The 18063-nt window shown below is 35.4% G+C and overlaps 3 protein-coding genes across 7 annotated transcripts; all 3 read right to left on the reverse strand.

Moving 5' to 3' along the window:
• Nucleotides 1–1539: 1539 nt before the first annotated feature.
• Nucleotides 1540–6350, reverse strand: LOC132033149 (bZIP transcription factor 29-like). The gene is made up of 5 exons (XM_059423033.1): nt 5891–6350; nt 4707–5796; nt 4118–4250; nt 3947–4031; nt 1540–1996 (listed from the first exon to the last, which is right to left on the reverse strand). The coding sequence occupies exons 2-5, from the start codon at nt 5546–5548 to the stop codon at nt 1788–1790; spliced, it is 1269 nt and encodes a 422-aa protein (XP_059279016.1). The 5' UTR covers nt 5549–5796; nt 5891–6350; the 3' UTR covers nt 1540–1787.
• Nucleotides 6351–8964: 2614 nt separating this feature from the next.
• Nucleotides 8965–13703, reverse strand: LOC132033150 (protein BASIC PENTACYSTEINE6-like). Of its 5 annotated transcripts, none has more exons than XM_059423035.1 (4): nt 13620–13703; nt 11497–11553; nt 10644–10784; nt 8965–10127 (listed from the first exon to the last, which is right to left on the reverse strand). In XM_059423035.1, exons 3-4 carry the CDS (start codon nt 10695–10697, stop codon nt 9243–9245), a joined length of 939 nt encoding a protein of 312 aa, XP_059279018.1. In that variant the 5' UTR covers nt 10698–10784; nt 11497–11553; nt 13620–13703; the 3' UTR covers nt 8965–9242. The 5 variants fall into 5 exon arrangements, with proteins under 5 accessions (XP_059279018.1, XP_059279019.1, XP_059279017.1 ...); XM_059423036.1 differs by lacking the exon at nt 13620–13703 and adding an exon at nt 13526–13548; XM_059423034.1 differs by lacking the exon at nt 13620–13703 and adding an exon at nt 13384–13519.
• A 1574-nt stretch (nt 13704–15277) lies between these two features.
• LOC132033151 (uncharacterized) lies at nt 15278–18049 on the reverse strand. The gene is made up of 3 exons (XM_059423039.1): nt 17886–18049; nt 16079–16249; nt 15278–15575 (listed from the first exon to the last, which is right to left on the reverse strand). Exons 1-3 carry the CDS (start codon nt 17964–17966, stop codon nt 15492–15494), a joined length of 336 nt encoding a protein of 111 aa, XP_059279022.1. The 5' UTR covers nt 17967–18049; the 3' UTR covers nt 15278–15491.
• Nucleotides 18050–18063: the final 14 nt, after the last annotated feature.

An 18063-nucleotide genomic window follows, 5' to 3' on the forward strand; every position in this document is an offset into this window, starting at 1 on the left:
AGTAGATATACGGATTGGTGGTGGAATGGATAATTATAACCTGCTTTTTCTTTTTTATTATCTTTAACTTTCTTTCTCTGTTTGCTTTTTCTTTAACTCAATTCAATTCAATTGTTTTAGGAATATTAGATGAAACTATATTGTAATTTTTCTTCTTGACTTAGTGGTCGCTGTCGGGTAGATATTTATAGTACTTGTGATATACTAGTATTTGATTGTAGGGTTTAAAGGTTCCCGCGGATTTTTGGACCCCTAAAGAATATTGAGGTACTTCTTTTCATTTGAAATAAGGGGGAGTTTCCCAATAAGTGGAGAGCATATGCCCTAATTTTGTACTCTTTGGTCTTTATCCACTTTCTCTTTTTGGAACTTTCTCTTTTTATGCTCTTTCAGTTCCAAAATAGTTGTCAATGTTTCGTTTTCCTAGTTAATTTGATTAATCTTCTCAGTTAAATTAAAATATAGTAATTTAAAATTAAATATATAAAATGTACTATAAATTATAATTCTTTTATGAGAACATATATCTTCAGATGTTATTCATGTAATTTGACTCTCGAAAAAATAAAAAAATAATAAGTCTCAAGCAAAATGTGACAAATATTTTGAGACGGGATTTATCAAGCACAATGGCCACCATAGGAGACTTTTTTTCACGTGATTAACAGCAAAATTGGGATGCTCAGTTAAGCAACAGATGACTTTGGATTTAATTCAATTTTAAAAGCTAACTTATGTGAAAATTACCCAAAATCATATACGGAGAAAAATATTTCATCAACCGAACCGATGTGTGAGACACTTGACATTAGTTATCGTTTAGATTCTAATGTAGTTGAGCAACAACAAGAATGTCATTGTCTAGACAATGTTACTTTTGGTGCATTTCCTTGTCTCTCCACCTTTTACCATTCCTCTCACTTCTCGTTTTCCTTGTTTCATCTAACTTTCCTTTGTCCAATTTCACTAACTTTAAACTAGAATAAATTTTTAAAAAAAATCATAATACACACATACATGCATCAATTTTTTATTTTTTATTTTTGTAAAGGTTGCAACTTTAACAGGAAAAGGAGCCTTGGAGCAATGATAAAGTTATCTCCATGTAACTTACATATCACGGATTCAAGTTATGGAATATCCCCTGATACTTGCGTCAAGATAGGTTGCATACATCACACCCCCTTAGGGTATGGTCCTTCTCCGAGCGTTAACACGGAATGCTTTGTACACCGAGCTGGCCTTTTTGCAACTTTAACTACTTTAGTTTTTGGCATTCTTCATTGAAGACGAAAGGACGAAAAAGAAGAATAGACAGGGGAAAGCAAAACAGAGGCACTAGCGGTGACATTGTTTGATTACTATGATCTTTTTGTCTGGTGGTTCTAGTCCCATGGAACCAATGGTATGGAGAATTGGCCCTACATCATAAAATTACTTTCTTTAAGGAGATATGGTCTTATCCTTTGCAAGTGCAAATTAACAAGGAATACCACCAGGTGAAAAGGCTTAAAGTTTCCTTAGAACTAGAGAACAGCATAGGAGAAAACATTGGCTCAAAGTTTGACTCCAATTTATTGTTACAGTTATTTCCGATGAACAAAACAATGATTCACAACATATAGTATAAATCATAACCAGACACACATAAGAAACCTATATAAATACTAATATCTGAAACCTTAGTTTCTCAGCACTGTTCAGCATGTGAGACCAATAACAGGTAGCAAACTTTTTGGCTTCATGTAGAGATTATCTTCACCTCCTCAAGGCTCTGTGTTCGTCCACTAGGCGGATGCAGGTGTTGCTGAAGAGGCAGATGCTTTGCCAACAGATAATTGTTGCATTTGACTAGGCTGCTGGCGCTGCATCTGGAACATATTATGCTTCACTGACATCTGTTGTGTCATGCTATTAGGCAACCGTCCTTCCTCCCTTAGTTCCCCAGCAGCAAGCTTTAACCGCTGGACTTCTGCAGTTAATGCCTCATGCAAGGCTGCAGTTCAAAGCTAAAGTTATAAATGTCCATCTTTGTGGTAGGTGCATCAGAAAGACATTCATAGAGTTTCAGCATAGAATATCAAGAAGCCATGACTAGAACAGTATAACTTGTCCTAAAGTAATCACACACACACAAGCAAACATGATCTTGATAATGTTTTTCAAATACCTCAGACTTCAAAAAAGAAAATATTTAGCACAAAAATTGCTTCCAAGAGAAACTTCCATCCTAATAAACTAGTAAACCAAATATGGAGAAAACAATGTATGCAGTACAACCTACTTATAGTGACATGTCCATGAGGACAGAGAAGATATGAGCAGAACAAGAAACACAATAAAACGGGCAGAGTGTTAGAGAAGACTGAAATACCAAAGACGGAAGACAAACAGGTCCTGCTGGAACATCTTACTTTACTGTCTGTCCGTAAGACAGCATTTGGTAACATTGAAGTTGGGGTATTTATCAATATAAGATACCGATGTTACGGTACATTGTTAAAGAAAATCATGCTTCTCTGAGTAGGCCCTGCTCGTTACTGGTTAGAATCAAATAATCCTACTGAAACGGCTACATCAAGTATTTTGGTTTTTCGGTGCTCAGTGAGGGAAATTTAAATTTTCACATCGCTTACATTTTGATAATTCCAACCAAACAAACAAAAGTAACCGAATAAGGATTGATTGTGCATCAATCACATCAAGTTGAGTTGGTATCGTGGTTAGTACTACTTGCTTGTGGACAAGCTCCATTCTTCCAATCATATTGGCTCCACCTGCCATTTGTAATTTACATAATTGAACTTGGGTCCCTAATTACTTTTCCATTATCCCAGAGGCTTTCCTCACACAAATATTATGTTTCCTCTTGTACGTCCTGCATCATATTCTTCGCCTATCTTCATAAATCTACAATGGCTTTCTACCATCCCTCTGTCTGTCTGTCTGCCTTCAGGCAGGCCATGGACCCTATTTTCCCCTTTCAAAGGCTCTATATGCATTGTAAACTAATTATTTCTTCTTTCTTTTGCATCCAACATAGAAGTACTTCAGAAAACCCATCAACTCCATTATGAATTCACGACCACCATTAAAATCTCCTTAGCAACATAATCAATATGTAGAAGGCTATAGTCATGAAGCTCAAATCAGGTCAAGTTGCAAGCTTCTCTTTTTATAAGACTCAAATTGCAACTTTCTCTTTCTATAAAACTTATTATCCAGCTGTATTCAGTAAACACCTAAAAATTTCTAAACTTCTCCAAGTTTTATGAATTTAAATTTTAGAGGTAATTGTCACACTGAACGTAATACCAAAATAAATGTGTTTTTTTGACGAAGTAAGGATGCTAATCAGCATTAGGTGGATGCAAACAAAATACAAAGGAGCTGTTCCCCCTCTTCTGAGAAGAAGTTCTATATAAAAGGAAATAAGGAAACCATTTAAAATTGGAAAACCTTCCACAAATTTTGCGAAAACCCCAAATAATTGATGTCTTTGATGACGACAACAACAACAACCACCCAGTGAAATCCCACAACGTGGGGTCTGGGGAGGGTAGAGTGTACGCAGACCTTACTCCTACCAAGGTAGGACGGCTGTTTCCGAAAGACCCTCGGCTTAATAGAAAGCATAAAAGAGGTCAGATAAAGCCAAGAAATTCAAAGCGATATGGCAATGAAAATAACGAAAGCGACCAAGCCATGATGAAGCAGTTTGCAAAGGGACAATAGCTACCACAGATAAAATAAGATGATGACTTTGATGACAGTGTTTTTCAAAAAAATAAAAATAACACACACATTAGAGTATATTCTAATTTATAAAAGATTATACTATGGAACATTTTATTTCAGTAACTACCCATTTGCAGCAACTAGATACCTTTTTGCAACACACTAGGGACTTAGAAACCAAAAGAAAAAGAAAGTGGAACGGTAATACCATCTCTAAGTTGGGCCTGTTGTTCCATGGCTTGAATGCGGAATTTCAGCTCACTGTTCAGGCTTGAAATCTCAGTAAAATCTTTCTGTAACAAGCATGAAAATCCAGTAAACAAACTTAAATTCATAAAAAAAGCATTGAAGGGTACCACAAAATATTTTCTACAGGCACCTGCAGGATGGTAACTTGTGTGGATAAGGTAGTTGCTTCTGTCTGTAGCTTTTGAACCTTATGTTCCAATTCTGAGATGTAACGCAATTTACGCTCCTTGGATCGAGCAGCAGACAAACGATTAGCTAGTATCCTGAGGAAAGAAACTATCAGGTATGATTTGCATCCATGATGCCCTCTTTGTTTTTCAATTTTTATGGATAGCTCAACCTTGTGCTTCTTACAGGGATACAAATATAAACTAGAATCCTTTAGCAGCTATTCCCTCCGTCCCAAATTATTTGTCGTGTTTCTCTTTTACACACCCCTTAGATGACATTAATTAGGAGGGTTTTTTTTTTTTTTTACTATTTTACCCTTATTTATGTCTTAAGATATAATCTCTCTTCATTGAATATTTACTATATTTATGTGTCCTCTTCCCAAAAATTGAGGTGTTTGTAGTCTTCAAGAACAATTACTACTAAGGGTAAAATGAGAAAAAAATAATTAATTTTGTCTTGAACTTCTAAAATGACAAATAATCTGAGACGTCTATATTTAGAAATCAGGACAGACAATTTGAGACGGAGGGAGTAGTAGTCCATACCTTTTGGCACGCTTAGGATCTGAAACTGCTATCTCAGCAAGTCTTTCATCTGCCATAATCTTCTTCATCTCAGCTTCACTAAATTCAGCATTTCCAAAGTCAGAATTGTTCTTGCTCGAACTCTCATTTCCTGAATTACTTGGTGAAAGCTTTGATAAGCTTGGTGAATCGTCGCCATAGTGAAAACTTCCAATAGCACTATCCATGGAAAGACTCCTAAAGTGACGTGCGGCTGGAGCAATATTCGCATCGGCACTCCTCTTCGTTCCTTCCCTTAAACTTGTTGGTTGGATACTAACAGTGTTCCCTTTCAAAACACTTTCCGCTTCATTATTGCCGCTGTCACAACCGCTTACCTTTGTCCCACTAACCATACTGTCCTTATCTCTATCCTCAGTACCAGAAGAGTTTAATGCCTCTATGTTTTCCAAATTCATATAGGAAAACAATAACTCATCCGTAACCTCTCCCCTTGGTTTCCTCTCACCAACTTTCTGGCCACTTATGGGCATCAACTGAGGTGAAGACTGAATCATAGCCGAGAAACCTAACGGAACATCACTGTTAGATCGACGATGCCCTTTTCTAGGAGGAAGACCATCACTTCCCCGAAACGTGTTTTCCCTTGTAGTAAAGGAAGACACAACTGTTGGACCTTGAGAATTCACATCTACTTCCTTCATGGATATGTCCTTCACCGTAGAGGGCTCGATAGGAGGAATAGGGCTCAGTGGGGGCAAACAACTATTCGAGAAAATGCTCGGTTGAGATAAAGACCTCACATGAGAAGCTCCCATACCAAAATTGTGACTCATAGGTGGCTTAGAATTAGACTGAGCCATCAGAATCAATCAACTAACACCAGACCCGTAAAACCGCAAAAGATTCAATTTTTCTCACACCCCAAGCAAATTGGAACTACCTAAACACAATTATCTTAAGAATGATCAAACAACAACACCAAGCCCGTAAAACCCCAAAAGATTGAATTTTTCTCACACCCCAAAAAACTGGAACTACCTAACACAATTTATCTTCAAAATGATCAAACAACTTCAGCTATTCCAATCAATAGATAAGAACATCAAACCTGTAAAACCACAAAATATTCAATTTTTCCACAACCCAAATGCTATTATCTTGAAATGATCAAAGAACTTCAGCTATTCCAATCAATAAATAACAACACCAAACCTGTAAAACCACAAAAGATTCAATTTTTACACAACCCCAAATTCTATTATCTTGAAATGATCAAAGAAGTTCAGTAACTCTCATCAGATTACTCAAATTTTCAGCTCCAAGAAAAACCCTAGACAGACAAACTGATTAAACCCCAAAACCCTGATTAAACCCAATTCAACTAATTAGTTTCAGTACAGGCAAAAACCCTAACAAAAGATAAAACGAAAAAACAAGAGTAAGAAGAACAAGAAAGAAAAATGAAGTACCTGCATTTTAGTCAAATTTTTAAAGAGCCACAGTCCAATGTGATGAGATAAACGTGCAAACGTTAATGAAAGTAAAGTTGTGGGGTTATAAGGGGAAAAAAAAGGTGAATTTCCCGCTGAAAATGGCGGTGATTACGGTTTAATTTGTAAAGAGAAAAAAAATAATAAGTATTATGAAAAAGAATAGTAGATGAGAAGTGAAGGGGACAAAAACTTTGGAGTATACATAAAAAATGACGGGTTATTTTATAGGCGATATATGTTTCTTGTCCCACTCACTGTCTAAGTGCAACAATGCTACGCGCTACGACAAATACAGGATTTTCTCCGATGCTCTCTTTAGATTTCACCAATTTTCTTACAACTAACTATTCCATATTTCAAATTATGATGATCTACTACTAATTAATTTGAACTCGTGACTTGTAACATTTGTTTGAAAAAAGAATTTCCTATCATTTTCTTCTTTTACAATTGTGGAGTTTGAAAAAGTTTAAGCGTACTTTGATTAATTGAACAAAGTATCTATCACCTCTTATCAATATAAATATCGGATCTCTGCGCACCTAGATTTCGATAGATGAAAAAATAACCTGATTTTTTTTGTTTTGCCTTCATTAGTATTTAAACTTAAAACTTGATGATTCTCGACCAACTATATTGATTACTAGGTCACATGCTTGGATGCAAAAAATTCTTTCTTTTTCTACGGTTCATATGATGGGCTTAATTTGAATGTCGTCGTGTTTGTGACGCTCATGATGATGGCGGGTTGAAAAGAAGGACCGACAGACTTTTAGATTGACAAACTTTATAAGAAGGGGGTACATGTTACATTTTTGTAATAGTACTATAAGGAAATGATTTTGGGCGTAATTTCAAAACCATGTTTGAAGCATATAATTTGAATATCTTAAGTTGTATTTTCTCTTATAGTACATAAAAATTCACAATTGTGAAAAACTATCAAAACATTCTCAATTCTTATACAATCTTAGCAAATGAGCAAGTCATGATTCATAACAAAATTAATATCTTTGAAGGGGCTTTCTAAAAAATACAACATCAACTGATCAAACTTTAGTTCAATAAAATGAAAATTTAACGTGAATAGAATGTAGAATTACTCTTTAATATAATCCTCCCATATGATGACATAAATAAAAGTTGGTGGAAGTTAATTTAGGTATGGTAAATGGGCGGTGGGAGTAATTGTTAAAAGTATTTACCAACTTATGTTTTTTTAATAAAATATAAATTTATGGATCAAGTTTTATATTTAAAATTTTAAAAATCATGATTTAAAATCATGAGATGAAATATATATCCAAATGCTGATTTTATTTCATAGTTTGAAACTATGATTTCAAGCGGCATGTCCACCCGGCTACTAAAACTTGTAAAAAGAAAATGCTTTCTACCCAGAATTTATGCAAAATTTGACGGTCATTTCATTGGCAATTAACGAACGGATTCCAGTCCGCCCAATGGTGTGTGAAATTAATGCATTGAAGGCCGGCCCAAGTCAAAATTAGCTATGTGGGTCCAATTTTGTGGAACTTCACTTGTGGCCACTTGGGCAATTGTAAAGTCCATCATCATTGAAATTATCATCATCATTTGTTAGAAAAATAGAGATGGGATTTTCCATCGGACATGTGTAAGAAATAGGGAAATCACTACATGGCTAAATTATCTTTGCTAATTTAGAGATTTAATATCTATAAAAAAAAATTGATGAACTGTGATAATATTTTAGTGTTTTTCCCTCGTCTTTTAAGTGAGAATTGCACCCCTATCGACTACTCACTTGTTTAAAAAAGAATGAAGAGATTCGCGCTACAAACGCCAAATCTCCTAATTTTTTTATCTCAATTTAGGCTATTTTAAAAAAAAAATTACATAATTGAAAAAAACATTTAAAAAGTATTTTAAGCTGTAACTTTTTATAATTATAAAATTTGAGAAAATATATGAATTTGTTTGCTTAATGTGAAGCGGAATGGAAGAAAAGTATGGTTATCTAATGAGTTACATAACCTTTAGTTTTAATTTATTCCTTTTTAGGAGTAAAGAATATTTTATTTTGTTAAACTTCAAACAATAGAAAGAGACAGTGAAGTTATACTCTCTTTAGAACTCTTTTCATCTTTTTCTTACACCTTTTTTCTCTAACTCCAAACATGAGAAAGCAAAAGATATTTTTCAACTTTCTCTTATTTGGACCACTAAATCAAGAGAGTAACACGTGCTTCACCTAACAAAAACTTAATATCATAAAAGACAAAAAAGACAATTTAAACTTCAACATTTTTCCACGCAATTTGAACTGTGGCAGTTCAAAACTCCATGAAATTTTCTCATAGTTTGATATATGCAATTCAAACTCTAATAAAATTTCTTAAATTTTCGTGTTTTAACTAGGGGTATATTTCAAACGACAACTAACTTTAAATACCGGTCCAAAAACATTTACGCGAAGCATCCGAAGCAATTAGATTAGAAATTCTTAGGTTTTTACCTCCCAATTTTCACTCTTTCCATGAGGCAAGACCTCACCTCACTAAACTACACGTCGACACAAGAGCACTATGAATCTCCGGGATACGAGTTGGTGCTCTTCTTGAAGAGAACTTCAATCTAATACTCCATGTTTCCACTTTATTTTCGTTACGAAGATGTATCACCTCAGGATCCGTTGCTAGCACTGCAGTATATCGACAATGGAGGTTATGACATTTCAAAAAGATTTCTCTTGGTCATGAATTTCATCCTTTGATAATCTTGAAACTAATAAAAGAAGCTAATTACTATAAACAGAGCCAAGCATCTTATATAGCCATCATACTAAATATTCAATAAATTAACAATCAACGTTGCTGCAACAGAAAGTGCCCTGAATACAGTGCTTTGTCTTTACAGTTATCTCCCGTTGATCCAACTCCGAATCCAGGTGATGATTTAAACAACTGACACTTTAGGATGACGACAAACTTACATAGGGGCTAAAGAAATGTGATGAACTAACGGGGACATAATATGTAAATGACGCAAGTACCGTCCTAGATTGAAGACTTCGAAGCAATTATTTGATGGTGATGTAGCGGTTTGTCCCATGTTTTGCCCAGTGGTTCTTAAGATCAACTGGATTTGATAAATCATGGCCTTCTCCTGCAAGGCGACTAAGCAGCTTGGTGAATGCACCTCCGCTCATTTTTCGACCACCAATTCGGGCATGTCGCTTGTTTGGGACAGCTGGTAGTGGATACATCGACAAATTGGTCGTGCAACAGGAGGATTGCCAGCCTCCATTTCCCCATTTATAGCAAGGTCTTAAAACTCCGGTGCAGGAACAAACTGGAACTGGCATGGTTGTTTCATCGAAAGAAACTTGGTTGAGCCCGAGGTCCTGATCCTTCCAATCCGGTTTTGACACATCATCGCTTGCACTGCCCATTTCTTGTGCACCCTTCCACTCCTGAGATTTGCCGAATGATGTTTGGTTAAGATCTTCGGTTTCCCTTTTCACTTTCTTGGATGCTTTTGGAATCTTCTTGGGACCTGTCGCTGCCTTTGGCTCCTTAGCTCTTTTGTTCCGACGGGGCTTTGTGGGCTCCGGAGCAGGTGGCGAAACTGGTATGGCTTCATTCATATAGGTTGGTTCTCCCATATGTGGCTGATGATGTACATGTTGTTGAGGATGGTGCATGTGTTTCACTCCACGGGCATTAATCTGACTGCCATTCATCGAGTTTTCTCGATACTGAAGAGTAGCAATGGCGTTATCCCGCTCCATGATGGCATTATTTCGTTCTGCTAGTGCGGAATCTCGCTGCAGGATAGCCATGTCACGCTCCGCCAAGGCAGCCTTTTTTTCCGAAAGGGCCAGATTTCTTTCTTGTATGGCAGCATCTCTTTCTGCCATGATGGCCATTATCTGCTTCATTGATGGCTGATGCTGCATCAACCACTGAAATATGGAAAACTTAGCATCAGTACTAGCTATTTAATTAAAGCCCCACATACGCCATCTCATAATTCTGTTAAAAGGAGGGATATTTTTAAACATAAAGGGCAAATGTGGTCCAATAGGTGGAAGGAGGGGCATTTTTACCTGAAAATTAACGTTATGGGCAATTGGGGTCCAATAGGTGGAAGGACAGCAAATTTAAACCATTTCCAATACGTTAGGGGCATTTTTGACCCTTTTCCGTAGATTCAATGAAGCATTCTTTTAGTTAGGAAGTGTGCGGATGTAGATCAGAAGGTATGGGTTCAACTGAACCCATTTCTATGTGAAAAATCACTAAAATTGCAACAAAAGAATACATTTTGAACCCATTATTTTAGAAGTTCAATGGATTCAGTAGTAATAACATAAAGTCGACGATGTATCCACCTCGGGTTACAACACCTGGGAGTCGTACCTAAGATCCAAACTGAGAAACTAGACTTAGGCAATCAACTTTTAACTGCTGCTACATACCTGACCCTGAGGCGGTTTATGCCTACCATTATCGCGATGTCCACTGTCATCCATATGATATATCCAGGTAGTCGATGTCAAATCAGTGTCAGCCTTCAATCCAACAAAACTGACATGTACTCATCAAGGAAAAACCAACCCCTGTAGCCAAAATTAAGAAAATCAGTGTCCCTCAATACCTACGACAGAAATTGAAGTGCATAAAAGTAAATGACACAAGTATTTTATATTGGTTGCGAACCGATGTGGTGCCTACATCCAGTTTCTCTTGGGTTACAAGGGTTCCATAGGATCTTTCATTGTCAAAGTTGATTACAGTGACAATGGTTTTTCTCGCGCTCACCGCAAATGTTTACAGCTTTGGTTTTCTCTCGCTCAGTGGCGGATCCACCGTTATGGTACCGGGTTCATCTAAACCCCCAGTACTTTCGACGTGGAGCAAAAATTTATTTATTAAAATTCAGTAAAATTGCAATAAATAGGAGATATGAACCATAACTTTAAAAAAATAGGGTTCAATATGAGAAACCTTAACAGTTGAACCCACATAATTTAAATCTTGGATCCACCTCTGCTCTCACTAACCAACAAAGATGATCTACACAACCTCTCACTTTCTCCTTTTCTCTCTATCTTTATCTCTCAAATAATTAAAGAACACATGAGCAGCAAGAATCATCAGTCAAAAAGCCTTCACCTTCAAATGCTCTTATAACAAAAGAAAATAAAGGAAAATAGAAGAGTCGCAAAAAAGGGAAAATATCCAACAAAATTAATCCATTCCATTTCAGGAAGCATACACATACATTCAGAGCTTTGAGCTAATAAACGAATCCAGCAATAGAAATCTTACCGACTACCAATCGATTCAGATCTGCATTCTCTTAGTCAAAGCTGTATCATAAAGAACCTGAAAGAAAAAAACATATCATTAGCACCACCGGCCTTAATAGAACATAAGGAAGCAGAGATGAGAAACGAACACAAGATTTGTAACGTTTTGGTGATGGTAGAGACCCACATATGTGTGCCGTTTTATAGGTAGATGTCCGAGATTGCAACAATCCGGACTTCACATAAAATTTAATAAGTGTCTATCCCAAAAGGGGAAAATAAAAGCGCAGATTAGTTATGACTTATGACAAGCTACAGAAATCTGGAAGCAGATTTCAATCGCTACATGACATAAAACATGTGAAGTTTAATTCATGGGAGTTGTTGAAGTCAGATCAAATATGAATAAGCTAATCCGGGATGAGAGTACTTTAGGCCTAAGTATTTTCAGAAGTATTCCAGCAGAAGGTCCGCGGATTTTACAAATTCCGTAGTGATATGTTGGCACGTTAAACGGCATGATTAACTCGTTCTATGATGCCAAGAAGATATCATCCCCAATTATGAACAAGTTCAAAATAATTGTTGGTGCTAAGTTATCTAAGTTCCTATGGGAAAAGAAATAAGAAAACAAACAAACAAATAAGCATAGAAAGAATATCTATTTCAAGAAAAAGGGAAGAAGCTTAGCACCGTTTCATCTTATCAGTTTCATCGATAACTGATCTCAAGATGAAATTCAAGCTAAAATACAGATTGAAAAGAGATTTTTGCAATATTCACTTCTGAAACAACATTGCACCATAGCTCATAATTCTTGATTCATTGAGACAAAACGATTTCATCAATACAGCTTAACTCCATATCAAACTATCAATTGCCAGTACGAAAAATGGAACCTTCATGTTGCCCATTTTCTCAAAAGAATTCTGACAATCTTGGAAAGGACACATTTTTAATGACCGTTGTCTCTTCATTAACACATGAATGATCAATTCGAACATATTTCAGTTTCTTAAACAGGTCAGTTTATGATAGTAATTATTTTACTCGTGCTAAAAACTTGCAATAAGATGGACAAACACAGTAGTCATTAGCTATCTTCCACGACTACAGCTTACTATGGACTTACATTTCATCCAGCAACAAAAAAACTGTTGTGATTTCAACCAAGTAAACAGAGCCCAAAAAAATACTTACACCAATTCCAATAATCAATCGCCTTAAGAATTTCAGTACAAGCAATTTAACCTAAAGAGTAGCTCATAATTAAACAATCCCCACCCCCGGCACCCCCAACAGAAGGAAAAAAAACATAGCTTACTATTAGCTCTTTTTTCCAGCTAAATAGTGTTCACTGTATTGGGTCAACAACATACACTCTGCAGTTAAAAATGGAAAGGTTTTCTTCATCCAAAAAAAAAATGTGGAAAGGTTTTAAGGCTTATGAGTGTTTCATTAGACAATGCCTTGACTTAATCTAAACTAAACCATAAAATTAAGAGTTCTAACAAACAAACAAAAAACAAGTCTTTCAGCATAGAAAGAACCAATCTTTATAACCAAAAAACAGCAAAGCCAGAAATGGGCACTTTAAAAATGATTTCTTGCAGATCAATCATACAAACAGGAAATGAAAATGAACTTCAACATCAATTAAACAATCAGTTAATCAAGATTCTTAGAAAACAAATTACACCCAAGTTCAGATAAGTGAAACCCCATAAACCAAAGCTAGTCAAAAACATTTAACAACTCAAATTCAAGCTCAAACCAACTCATAAAACAAGCTGAAACTCTCATCAAAACCAACTGAATTAGGTATGAACAAATATCAACTGCCCAACAAAATACATGAAAAAAAAAAAAACTGAAAAAAGAAGAAACACCCATTAAAGAAGCTTACATAGTAGAGCTGGTACATAATTGAAAAAGAAAAATTAAAGAGAGAAAAGAGTCAAAACTCAAAAACCCTAACTTGAAGGAGATAAAAATATCAGTGTAGGAAAGAACAGTAGTTGAAAGAAAAGAGCAAAGAGGAAGAGTACACACGCACATTGACATCACCCATCAACTCTTTTTCTTTTCTTTTCTTTTTTTTTTTTTTTTTTTTTTTGGAATTTTTCATTAATATTGTTTTACCTGTCAACACCAAACACCACCCCCATACCAGCATCTTTTTGTTTTCTTCTTCTTGAGTTTCTTTATTACCCTTTGAAAAAAAAAAGTTTTACAGTAGTACTTACTCAACTACTTTCTTTATATAAAACAATATATAATATAGTGTTTTCTGAAAATTGACTGCAAAAGCCATGACTGTGAGTGGAAGCTTATATATTGAGATTTGTGCTGACAAGTGAAAAAAAGACAACTTTTTTATGTGTCTTTTTAGCCATGTTGCTAGTGGTGGGAGCACATTTTATTGCTAAATGAGTATTTTTCAAAGTTCATACTATTTCTCTAGTATCACCCGAATATGACAGATCCTTTTCTGTATAAAAAGTGAATTTGAATATAAAAACTAAAATGCCATGCAAACATTTGGAAAATTCTGCTTCTTTTCTTTTTTTGGCTGGATAGTAAAAGATCTTTAATTTTGCGAAATGTTTCATTGCCGTGGCCCGTGAGATCCGAGTGTTTTAAAAATCGTCTCTTAAATATAATTTTAGTTATTTCAATTTGTTAAAAGTAAGCGTTTTGTACTAACAAACTTTTGTTGCTAGATTTATCGGGAAGATGAGAAAACGGATTTAACTTAACTCATATTTGAAAGTGTAATTTTAGTAGTTTCTATTATTTTTTGTTATATTTAAAGTATGGTGTAGTTTTTCTAAATGCACTTTTTGCTAATTTTTATGTATTTTTGGTGTCTGATGCTGGTTTTTTGAGATTTTTTTTTTTTGAGATTTAAATGTTCCTAGTTACATCTTTTCTTTTCTTTCACATTCTCATAAACTCTAATAGCAAAAGGGTGTTAAATATTTGACGGAAACTAGAAATATTAATTTTTGATAAAATTAGAGGATCAAAAATGGAAAAAAAAAAAAAGGTATTAAAAGGGACAACAAAACAAGTAACGCTGTTGTCTGCTTTAGAAAAATGGATAATGTGCATTCTGATAATTTTCTAAGACGGTACTACGAACTTTGATATTATAACACAATGAAATAAGACGACTTTCATAAGCATTTTACAGTAATACGTCATATATCTTGCTAAAGGATAGAATCTCATTGCATTCCTAGAAATGGGAACTCACCAGAAGTAGAATCTTCGATTTATTTTTGGGTGGGATTGCCCATCAAAGGCACTGGTCTTTAATTTACAGTTTTGAGTTCGAAATTCTGTTCAGTCAAAAATTAAAAAAAATTTGCAATGCAGAATTTTGAATTTTGCAAGTCAAAGTTTCGTAGCAAAGTAGACAGAGGTTTGCCTTAATGCAGAATTTGCCTTAAGGCAATTTTTTTTTTTTTTTTTTTAACTTTGTGAAGTAAGCTTAACTTTTGCCCGAATAGGCCTACTTTGCTACGAAACTTTGCCTTGCGAATTTTTTTTTTCCTGAGCCGCGTTTGAACCCAGTAGCTCGGAGTATTTCAGGCGAAGGACAAAAATTAAAGACCAGCAATTTGAGGGGCAAAATTTAAAGACCACCCCCGAATAAGGGCATCGTGCAAATTGCATGTTTTCACCCGGTGTCGGATATTCATATTGGGCCCCAGACTAATCCGAATTTGTCTTTGGTAAGACTCATTAAACGGGAAGTGCTCTCTATCATAATTTTTCCATCGAACCCGAGACAATGGTTAAGAAGTAGAAAATTCTTATCCCTCTTAACTAAAGGAGAAACATTGAGCATTACAGGAGCAGCAAAACTTCAATATTAGCATAGCCACACTAACGCAATATATGGCCAATAAAATCTACATCTGAAATTTGGCTCATAACTTCAAAGCTAAACAGTCAGGAAATTGATTGCAGAAACGGAAGTTAAATCCAGAAAGCCTGCTATCTAATCTAACTTGTATGAGTTTTCTTCTCTATGCTCGACTTGCTCAAAACAATAACTCCAAGCACAATAAGTGAAGCGCCTGCAAACCACTGCAAAAGCAATACCGATTAATAGACCAAATGGCATAATTCTCATCATCTATGTGGTCAATCTAGCATCAACAGTGACGGGGATGTATCCAAGTTTTAGTCGATGTAAAAGCGTTAGATGCTGGACATTATTCTTATCATGTCGGGTAACTAATACTCATAGCAACCGTAAAGACAAATTCTTTCTGACTATTAGTACTTCAGGCTAATTTTAGAAATTTTTTGTTCACTGATTAATCTTTATGGTGAAGTCGTGATGCAGTTGGGCAGAGAAGACTGAACAAGAAACGGGATCAAAAGGCTCGTACTATGACTACAGAAATCATAGAAAGGTTAATCCAGCTACGTCGGGAAAAAATCCAGCTATGGTAATGGTTGAAAGATGTACAGCGCAACAACACAAGGACTTCGATAAAATAAGAAGAGGGAACTGAACAAGTAAAAAGATCAGAGGATCATGCTGTAGTCCATAAACACAGAGAAGCACAAATTTCAGAAATTACCTGGACTGGTAGTGGCTCCCTGAAAAGCAAAAATCCAGCCAATCCAGATGATAAAAAGTTGGTTGCAAAGTTTGTCACAGTAGCTTGTAGAGATGATAGAGCTTTAAGGCTATTCACATAGCATCCCCACATTGTGACATTGAATAATATGACACAACCATACTTGATAAGCTGTAAATTTAAGAAGACATCGATTAGCCAACAGTTCAAGATTGCTTGCCACAGCAGAATGAAACAGAAGCAAAGAATGAGTACAAATAACATGATTGTGCAAATTTACATAGATAATCTACGTTAGACATTCAATATGGAAAAGATTTAAGCCCAAAATTTACCAAGAAAAAAAATAATCTAGGACCTTACTTGACAGGGATTCCTTACCTACACAGGTAGATTACTAGGAATTAATTCAATTATGACATAATCAATCCAGAGACATGACTCTAAGAGAAGCAATGAAGCATCAATCTGGTTTGCAGTTGACAAAATGCACATCACATGTAAATAGACTGAAACAGATAACACAGTCCCTCTCTTCCATTTCAATAACCTAACTCACTCCTCCGTCAACTAGAATGTAAAATATGAAAAAAGCAAAAGGCGTCCCACTAATGACTGATAACCCTTCAAGTGCTCAGTTCAACATGAACACCACAAATTTTACAAGATTTATTGGCGGAAGACTTATATTTCCAGCTATCTATATTGTGGAACACGGGAAATGTTACAGGAATCAAAGAGAGACTTCAGAAGACACCACTAACACATAAGTTAAAAAAATTAATATGGCATCATTTGGGTACAAAACAAAATACAGACAAAAATTAGCAGGTTAAATAGCAAAGGGTGATTAATCATGTCCACATCAAAGAATCTTTCACAAAATAATCCTTCTTTTCCACTCATCGCATTTCATCAAATCCGGATCTACGTGGAAAAAGAATCTAATACTGTTCATTTCAGAATCACTTAGGGGTCATTTCGTTGCTGGTTGGGAAGAGAATTATTCATGTACTAAAACTAGCCAGAGTTAATAACTTAATAGTACTATCTTTGGTAGCTTTTCGATTACTTTGTATAAGATCCAACACTTTTTTTTTTTAAACTGGTACTATTATTGTATAACATACAACACATACGGTGTTTGTGTGTCATTTACAATCCCATATAATTAAGAAAAAAGAAAATGTACAAGTTATGAGTCAATTTATGTATTATTTTATACATGTAGAAGATGGAATAACTAATATGTATATGAATAACGAAATTTGCATAACTATACCCTGCATAACTAATCTCCACATTACTAATATCTAAACAACTCTAACCAGCAACCAAACAACCCCTTGGGGCATTTCCTAGAGCTAAAACATACGCGTCAATCCCAAACCCACATGAATTCTCTATGTCAATTCGGCAACAGCCTCTCTACCCCATAAAGGTAGAGGTAAGGTCTGCCTACATCTTACCCTTCCCAGACCCCACAAGTGGGATTACAGAGTGTGTTGTTGTTGTAATTCAGCTCTATTTAGACCAATTTCATTCCGATACTAAAAAAAATTAGTCCTTTTGAAGATAAATTAGGTGAGTACTGGAAGCTCCTTTGTTCAGTATATTGAAAAAAGGTATCAAGATTCAATGTGAGGATACAATTAAGAAACGACTAAAATGTTTCAAATTCCCAATTGGGTCGATACCAAGCAAGAGAGAAACTTTTGACATTTGGGGCGAAAATACTCACAGCTAATCATCATAATAAGAAATTAAAAAAGGGTAAAGAAGGAATAATAAATGAAAGATTTTAAACCTGGGAGGTGAAGAATTTGGCAGAGATGGCTGCAAGAGCAGCGTTTAGTCCAGCAGCGATTGCCCACACATACCCCTCCATTGATGCCTCTAGATCTCACTTGCACTTTTGGGAATTCATCATTACACGGCTCTGTCGTTTAAGGAAGAAGAAATACTCCATTTATTAGTTAATATTA

Source organism: Lycium ferocissimum, chromosome 10 (genome assembly GCF_029784015.1).
Source record: "Lycium ferocissimum isolate CSIRO_LF1 chromosome 10, AGI_CSIRO_Lferr_CH_V1, whole genome shotgun sequence".
Taxonomy (NCBI): Eukaryota; Viridiplantae; Streptophyta; class Magnoliopsida; order Solanales; family Solanaceae; genus Lycium; species Lycium ferocissimum.

Bases quoted from the DNA above. Each gene is read 5' to 3' on its own strand.
- LOC132033149 (XM_059423033.1), bottom strand. From the start codon at position 5,548: ATGGCTCAGTCTAATTCTAAGCCACCTATGAGTCACAATTTTGGTATG. The intron at 4,032-4,117 runs GTGCCTGTAGAA...TGCTTGTTACAG, and splicing joins CACAAGTTACCATCCTGCAG to AAAGATTTTACTGAGATTTC. The intron at 1,997-3,946 runs GTATTACCGTTC...TTTGAACTGCAG, and splicing joins ACAGGCCCAACTTAGAGATG to CCTTGCATGAGGCATTAACT.
- LOC132033150 (XM_059423035.1), bottom strand. From the start codon at position 10,697: ATGGATGACAGTGGACATCGCGATAATGGTAGGCATAAACCGCCTCAG. The intron at 10,128-10,643 runs GTATGTAGCAGC...TCCATATTTCAG, and splicing joins ATAAACCGCCTCAGGGTCAG to TGGTTGATGCAGCATCAGCC.
- LOC132033151 (XM_059423039.1), bottom strand. From the start codon at position 17,966: ATGGAGGGGTATGTGTGGGCAATCGCTGCTGGACTAAACGCTGCTCTT. The intron at 16,250-17,885 runs GTTTAAAATCTT...TTAAATTTACAG, and splicing joins CCAAATTCTTCACCTCCCAG to CTTATCAAGTATGGTTGTGT. The intron at 15,576-16,078 runs GTAATTTCTGAA...TTGCTTTTGCAG, and splicing joins GGGAGCCACTACCAGTCCAG to TGGTTTGCAGGCGCTTCACT.